General features: G+C 41.2%; 1 protein-coding gene and 1 gene segment (V, D, J or C); both read left to right on the forward strand.

Annotated features, from left to right (window-relative positions):
• Positions 1–885: 885 nt before the first annotated feature.
• LOC115157732 (uncharacterized) lies at positions 886–6,367 on the forward strand. Its single transcript, XM_029706176.1, has 4 exons — positions 886–1,733; positions 1,943–2,314; positions 2,658–2,997; positions 6,052–6,367. The coding sequence occupies exons 1-4, from the start codon at positions 1,670–1,672 to the stop codon at positions 6,335–6,337; spliced, it is 1,062 nt and encodes a 353-aa protein (XP_029562036.1). The 5' UTR covers positions 886–1,669; the 3' UTR covers positions 6,338–6,367.
• On the forward strand, positions 2,315–5,269 carry LOC115156943 (T cell receptor alpha variable 14/delta variable 4-like). The segment is given in 3 exon segments: positions 2,315–2,503; positions 2,658–2,997; positions 5,247–5,269. Coding segments are annotated over 3 exon segments (462 nt in total).
• Positions 6,368–8,812: the final 2,445 nt, after the last annotated feature.

Raw genomic sequence — 8,812 nt, forward strand, 5'->3', positions numbered from 1 at the left:
CACGCTGTGACCTGAAAACACTGACATCCCCTAAGAGAAACATTTTCAATATTAGGTTTCCTTCAATAGACAAATAATATACATGTAGGCTGGAAATGAACAGTGAATTATTTGTTGAAACAAATGAACAAATTAAAAAGTGACAGACCTGATGCTAAACCTGATGACCCTCGACTGTCTGTTAATCTGACAGTTCTGACAGTTAATCTGAATAAAGGGAGAACCCGTGTGGAACCCTTCTGTCCTAGCCCTAACCCTAGCCCTAATACTAACCCAAGATTCATGTCCACATCCCAGATAAACCCTGGCCATAACCCGAACCCGATCACTAACCCTAGTTTCATGTTCACACCCTGGATTAACACTAACCCTAGCCATAACCCTAAACCTAAATTCATGTTCAGATCAATTGTTATTTCAAACTTTTTTCTTCCTAATGCAGTATAACATGAATATAGTGGTATTGTTAAAAATAAATAAATGCTTCAATCCTAGGATGTAATTTAAACAAGGATTGCATGGCAATCAGGATCAGGATATCAATCAGGATATGTCCAGAAACTTGTCCCTCCTCGCCTTCCAGCTCAGGTTCATACAGACCGTTCATACAGACTCCTCTACTGAAGTGACAGACTCTGCTCTGTACTACTGTGACATGGAGTCTGCAGTGACAGGAAACACTTCCTCATACAAAAAGCTGACAGTCTGACACAAAGATTTGGGATGTAGGAATTCTGTTTAGAATTCACTTCATCCTTATCATCATACAATATTATACAATTCTTACTATTGGGGTTTATTTGCAGATTATATATATATGGTATAGCATGGTATATACAGTATTGTGATTTTTTTTAAATAATGCATTTCCAAACCATATTGTGAATCATATCATAAGGTTTATTTGCAGGTAATACATACGGTATTGCATTGTTGATCCATTGAAAAAACAAACAGTAGCATTCTCTATCCATTTCCAGATAGAAATTCATTCAAAAATGAGCTAATGAGGAGGAACTGACAGGTTGTCGTTTTACAATCTGCTATTTTCATTGACCACATCGCCATCAAGTGGAGTCTCTAGTGGATTTGTAAACTAGTATCACAATATTCCAAATCAGCACCACAGTTACTGGTTATGGAGTACGTGGATATTACACCAGGGTTCACTCTAAATTATGACAAAAAAGCCAAACATGTGGATCTGGAGATCTCCTCTGCTGATGTGACAGACTTTGCTCTGTACTACTGTGCCATGGAGCCCACACAGTCTGACACAAAGACGTGGGAAGAAGGCTTTTTCTTTGGAATGATCACCATCTTCATTAACAGTGACACAATATTCTACTATTCTTAGAGAAGGTTTATTTGTAGATGATTTATATGGTATAGCATGGTATAGTATTGTGGATGTATTGAAAAAACAAACAAACAACAACAACAGCAAAAACAAGATATTTTCAGATAGAAATTAAGTCTAAAATAATCTGAGGAGGAGGCCAATAGGAAGTGAAAACCCTTAACCACCAACCTCAGAAGAAGAGTTACATATCCAGTTATCAGAGGAGGGGCCTCATAGTCAAACACTGGTATAGGCTGGGTATACCTGCAACCATGAGGATGTCTCTGTAGAGGAACTACTCAGCTCTCTCACTGTCTTATCTCTCAGATGGTTTATCTAGTCTGTGTCAGGATGTCACTCATATTACTGTTTCTCCTCTCTGCATTTGTAGGTGAGTGCTGAATTCTCAGCTTAAACCAAATAACATTTTGAAAACAGTGTCATTGCTTTTTTCAGTTAATGATTGCATGAAACACTAAGATGCATTTCACTGGAAACGTTCAGTTCTTTCTCTTGTCATACTTATTGGGCACCTAATCCATGTATTTTTTCTCATTTGGAATAAACATTAACACAATGACAATACTTATATTATTGCAGATGATAGTATGGAGCAGGAAACAATAACTCCAGTGAAGCCTGAAGTCAATGCCCTTCAAGGAACAGACATCACTCTCTCCTGCAACTACAAGGGCGATGTTAACAATCTACAGTGGTACCGACATTACCCCGGATCCAGACCAGAATGTCTTCTTTGGATCCTACAAAGCAGCATGTCTGTACAGAATACATCCATTACAACTCCACGACACACTGGTAGACTGAATGAAGAGAAGACCCGTGTTGACTTGATGATCTCATCTGTTGAATTGGAGGACTCTGCTCTGTACCACTGCGCCTTGCAGCCCACAGTGACAGGAAACTCAGACACACTGTACAAAAACTTGTCAACATATACTGTAGAAAGAAAGCCATAACATAAAACATTTCATGTTGGTGTCAAGAGGAGGGGCTGTATAATCAAAGATCCACATGTAGTTTATGGGATGTTATTGTTCAGGAAGTATCTAATTAGTCAGGTCTCTCAGTGCTGTCTGTCGGTTTCTCAAAGGTCTGGCAAGATGTTTTTCTTCTCATTTGTTCTCTTTTCCGCTTTTTTAGGTGAGTTATTATGTGGATTTAAATCTTTTAATTTAATCTTACAGTGAACGAACAGCACAAAAACATAGTAATTGCACATTCATAGTGTTTAAATGTTATTTACAACTGCACAGTTGTACAGTTACAGAAGTTATTTGACCAAATCTTTTTGCAGGAAACAGTTTTGGGGATTCAATACGCCCTGTGACTACAGAAGAGCTTGTTCAGGAGGGAAGGAATGTCCATCTCTCCTGCAAATATGACGGCACTGTCTACACTCTACAGTGGTACAGCCAATATCCAAGATCCAAACCAGAATTCCTCCTGTACATCACACCAGAGGGGTTAATAATTACAGCTACTCCCCCACCTCCACGTCTGACAGTTTCCCTTGACAAAGTGGACAAACGTGTGAATCTGAAGATCTCTTCTGCTGATGTGACAGACTCTGCTCTGTACTTCTGTGCCATGAAGACCACAGTGACAGGAAACTCTGACAAACTGTACAAAAACATGTAAGGAACCAAGGGAGGAAACAGACATCCTGTATGACATACATAAGTAACATACCTACTGTTTTTTCAATATTCGCCTATAACGGCACACCCAAATCTAACTGCCTGTAGCTCAGGACCTGAAGGAAGGATATGCATATTATTGATACCATTTGAAAGGAAACACTTCAAATATTGTGGAAATGCGAAATTAATGTAGGAGAACATAACACATTATATCTGGTAAAAGCTAATACAAACAGAAAAAACGTTTTTTTTTGTTCCATCACCTTTGAAATTAACGAGAAAGGCCATAATAAACTCAGCAAAAAAAGAAATGTCCTCTCCCTGTCAACTGCATTTATTTTCAGCAAAATTAACATGTGTAAATATTTGTATGAACATAACAAGATTCAACAACTGAGACATAAACTGAACAAGTTCCACAGATATGTGACTAACAGAAATGGAATAATGGGTCCCTGAACAAGGGGGGGTCAAAATCAAAAGTAGCAGTCAGTATCTGGTGTAGCCACCAGCTGCATTAAGTACTGCAGTGCATCTCCTCCTCATGGACTGCACCAGATTTTCCAGTTCTTGCTGTGGGATGTTACCCCACTCTTCCACCAAGGCACTTGCAAGTTCCCGGTCATTTCTGGGGGGAATGGCCGTAGCCCTCACCTTACGATCCAACAGGTCCCAGACGTGCTCAATGGGAATGATATCCGGGCTCTTCGCTGGCCATTGCAGAACACTGACATTCCTGTCTTGCAGGAAATCACGCACAGAACGAGCAGTATGGCGGAGGATGGATGTCTTCCCTGTAAAGCACAGCATTGAGATTGTTAGCAATGACAACAAGCTCAGTCCGATGATGCTGTGACACACCACCCCAGACCATGACCGACCCTCCACCTCCAAATCGATCCCGCTCCAGAGTACAGGCCTCGGTGTAACGCTCATTCCTCCGACGATAAATTCAAATCCGACCATCACCCCTGGTGAGACAAAACCGCAACTCGTCAGTGAAGATCACTTTTTGCCAGTCCTGTCTGGTCCAGCAACGGTGGGTTTGTGCCCATAGGCAACGTTGTAGTCGGTGATATCTGGTGAGGACCTGCCTTACAACAGGCCTACAAGCCCTCAGTCCAGCCTCTCTCAGCCTGTTGTGGATAGTCTGAGCACTGATGGAGGGATTGTGCGTTCCTGGTGTAACTCGGGCAGTTGTTGTTGCCATCCTGTACCTGTCCCGCAGGTGTGATGTTCGGATGTACCGATCCTGTGCAGGTGTTGTTGCACGTGATCTGCCACTGCGAGGACGATCAGCTGTCCATCCTGTCTCCCTGTAGCACTGTCTTAGGCATCTCACAGTATGGACATTGCAATTTATTGCCCTGCAGTCCTCATACCTCCTTGCAGCATGCCTAAGGCAGGTTCACGCAGATGAGCAGGGACCCTGGGCATCTTTCTTTTGGTGTTTTTCAAAGTCAGTAGAAGGGCCTCTTAGTGTCCTAAGTTTTCATAACTGTGACCTTAATTGCTTACCGTCTGTAAGCTCTTAGTGTCTTAACGACCGTTCCACAGGTGCATGTTCATTCATTGTTTTTTGTTCATTGAACAAGCATGGGAAACAGTGTTCAAACCCTTTACAATGAAGATCTGTGAAGTTATTTGGATTTTTACTAATTAAGTTTGAAAGACAGGGTCCTGAAAAAGGGACGTTTCTTTTTTGTTGAGTTTAAAATATACAGTAGGTGTTCAGGTGCAATTTAGATTTTGGCCACTAGATGGCAGAAGTGAGTATGCAACGTTTCAGATTGATCCAGTGAAGCATTGCAATTCTGCACAATATTTAAAAAAATATATTTTTATAAGTCTGCCCAAATGTGCCGAATTGGTCAGTTGATACATTTTCAAGTACATAACTATAGACAACATACAAAGATGATATGGTAATACAAAATGTAAGTTTTTCACTATCCCAGGAATGTCCCTCCAGTGGTGTGGGGGCTGTGCTTTGGCAAAGTGGGTGGGGTTATATCCTACCTGTTTGGCCCTGTCTGGGGGTTTCATCGGATGGGGCCACAGTGTCTCCTGACCCCTCCTGTCTCAGCCTCCAGTATTTATGCTGCAGTAGTTTATGTGTCGTGGGGCTAGGGTCAGTCTGTCACATCTGGAGTATTTCTCTTGTCTTTTCCGGTGTCCTGTGTGAATTTATATATGCTCTCTCTAATTCTCTCTTTCTCTTTCTTTCTTTCTCTCTCTCGGAGGACCTGAGCCCTAGGACCATGCCTCAGGACTACCTGGCTTGATGACTCCTTGCTGTCCCCAGTTCACCTGGCCGTGCTGCTGCTCCAGTTCCAACTGTTCTGCCTGCAGCTATGGAACCCCGACCTGTTCACTGGACGTGCTACCTGTCCCAGACCTGTTGTCCCAGACCTGCTGGAACCCTGACCTATTCACCGGACGTGCTACCTGTCCCAGACCTGCTGTTTTCAACTCTCTAGAGACAGCAGGAGCGGTAGAGATACTCTCAAAGATCGGCTATGAAAAAGCCAACTGACACTTACTCTTGTGTTACTGACTTGTTGCACCCTCGACAACTACTATGATTATTATTATTTGACAATGCTGGTCATTTATGAACATTTGAACATCTAGGCCATGTGCTGTTATACTCTCCACCCGGCACAGCCAGAAGACTGGCCACCCCTCATTGCCTGGTTCCTCTCTAGGTTTCTTCCTAGGTTTTGGCCTTTCTAGGGAGTTTTTCCTAGCCACTGTGCTTCTACACCTGCATTGCTTGCTGTTTGGGGTTTTAGGCTGGGTTTCTGTACAGCACTTTGAGATATCAGCTGATGTAAGAAGGGCTATATAAATACATTTGATTTGATTTGATTTGATGTCATACATGATGGATCATTAGCTTATACACTAACTTTCACACATCTAGATGGCCGGGCGGGGTGGATGTGGAGCCAGAGACAGCAGGGGTTCAAACTGTTCCTCCATTTAATATAAAAATGTATTTTACCAAGACACAGAACAAAGGCCAGAGTTCCTCCTGTACATATAAGGTACAGAGTTTATAAAGAAAACAGATCCTCTGAACACTCAAATATCTGTCAAACTCAATGAAGAGAAAAACCGTTTGTATCTGGAGATCTCCTCTGCTGAAGTGACAGACTCTGCTCTGTACTACTGCGCTGTGAGGCCCACAGTGACACCTACAAACACTGTACAAAAACCTCAGCAGAGACCAAGTCAGCAGGGATTTATCCAGTTTCTGCTTGATATGGTGTCTAACCCTTACCTTTTAGACATCAAAACACTAATAAATGTCTCCTGTATGTTAATTTAACCTGTAAATAAAGCTTATGACTCCAACGTTTCACCTGTCCTTAAATTGATTTGAGCATTTATAGATTGTGTCAATTTGATGTGTATTCCTATTCTGTTAGTCAGACCTTTTAATCCCATCATATACATCAGTGGAGGCTGCTGAGGGGAGGAAGGCTCATAATAATTGCTGGAATGGAGTGAGTAGAACGATATCAAACATGGTTTCCGTGTGGTTGATACTTTTCCATTGACTCCATTCCAGCCATTACTATGAGCCGTCCTCCCCTCAGCAGCCTCCACTGATATACATACAATATGCATGGTTTACATGACATCATTGCTCTCAACATGGACCTACTCTGTGGTTTGGTCCTCTGGTTGTAAATCCATGTACTGCTCTCTTTAGAGGAGCATACCTGAAGCCAACTGACTGGTAACAGACAAGACAAACATCTAAGGATCTTACACTGTTTTGGTCTGGGTCACGAGATACGAAAAATTATTCAATTTCACATATCGTCATGTTGTAATATTTCATTGTTCATGTGACGATTTAGTGTCCTTTAAATTGAAATGTGCACAGCATACAATACAATGCAATTGACAATGAGTTATTTATGCAAAAATAGACAATAGAATGATAATAGACCTTGTCATTCTCTGAACTTCCTCAATATTTAAATATGGTAAGCAAGTGTAAGTAGCAAGTAAAAAAAAAACACACAAACAGCCGTTTCTGCAGCTCCCGGCTGATCTTCAGGTGAGGTACCTTCATATCCTACATGTGCCTCCCATTACACCTTCTGAAGGACAGACTAATCTGGCCCAAGTTAGCCAGGTGGCTCGTCCACTGAAATGTTCTCTCTGCCTCCTGATCAGTTATATGACAGATCTTCTTTGTCTGTGCTCCTCCTAAAGACTGCCCTCCACAGTTATGAATAACTGTCCAGTGACAAAGTTTTTCTATGTATAATAATGATACAATAGTTCCATCTAGTGTTCATCATTCTGCCCAACAAGGTGAAACCTTGACATTGCTTATATTTTCAAGGGCAAATTACTAGTGAGAGTCAATAGGTGTCAGTGGAGTCTCATAGTTTGCTTCTTTTCCTTTAAGAGAGAGTTATCTGTTTTGTCGCATGGGCTGCATCTCATTCCACCACGTCAGCCTATGGCGGTCTTCTGCATCTGCGGTGGAAGGTGGCCGAGCCACAGCCATGTTTGTCAGACCATGAGACACCCTGAAAATCGGTCTTCTCCAAAAAACGTCTGTAGTGTCTGAACGGTTTGACCTAGAAAATTAATATGACCACTCTTTAGAAAGATGAGAGTCTCATGAAATACGATGGTGGTCTCTCCTCTGGTCTCTCCACTGTTTGGGCTACAAACTAATGTGACCCAATTGTTTAAAGTGGCAATTCTTACAAACAAGATGGAAAGTTTAAGGGGTTAAATATGTGTAAAACATTTTTTACATACAGTACCAGTAAAAAGTTTGGACACACCTACTCATTCTGCATGAATGAGTAGGTGTTTTCAAACTTTTGACGAGTACTGTAAATATTTTCTGAGCTTTCTTGTATCTCCTAGAAATAAGACAGACACTTCAATACCTTATTCCATAAGATACATTTTTTTAAATGTTATTTTTTGCCATTCATGAATGTGTTATGAATGCGTTTCAACGGGAATTGGTAGTAAAGGCCAAATTCTATATTTTATCAAAATCAAATAGTTAAATGATCCATGGAATGATAAATGATCCATTTAAGATGGAATGACCATCTTAAAATAACCCTCCTCCCTCCCCAAACTCCCAAATAATATTGAATAAACAATTAGCTCCTCCCTTAATGCCGAGTCCCACAATTATGAGACTTCTCAGCTACAGTGGATGGAACATAAAGTCTATAACAGTCTACTCTTCTTCTATACATGAATCATAATGGAACATTGGCTTAAGAATACTTTACTTATCCTGACTGCATGCTATTTTGGTACTGTATCGTGCTTCTCCTTCCTATTCTCTTTGTCTGAACTTGAGCTAATAAGTTAATATACAATTATTGATGAATTATTATTTTAACAACTTTTAACAACTATTTTAACAACTGTTTCAGATTGCAGAGGTGAAGAGGCTGTTGACCAGCAGAGTGGACATGTTACTGCCCTTGAAGGAGGACTGGTAACACTCAGCTGTAACTACACTACCAGTAGTCCATCTCCTGATCTCTTCTGGTACATCCAGTTAACTAGTAACTCTCCTCAGTATGTCCTGAGAAGAGATCGTTATTCAGAAGGAAGCAATAGTGATGAGTTCAAGAAGAGGTTTGATTCCAGACTGAATTTCACATCTAGCTCTGTCCCCTTGACAATCCAGAGGTTACAGCTGTCTGACTCTGCTGTGTACTACTGTGCTCTGAAGCCCACTGTGACAACAAGTGATTCAGTCACTGTACAACAACACAGGGTACAGGGTTGTTCAGACAATGTC

Source organism: Salmo trutta, chromosome 21 (assembly GCF_901001165.1).
Source record: "Salmo trutta chromosome 21, fSalTru1.1, whole genome shotgun sequence".
NCBI classification, from domain to species: Eukaryota; Metazoa; Chordata; class Actinopteri; order Salmoniformes; family Salmonidae; genus Salmo; species Salmo trutta.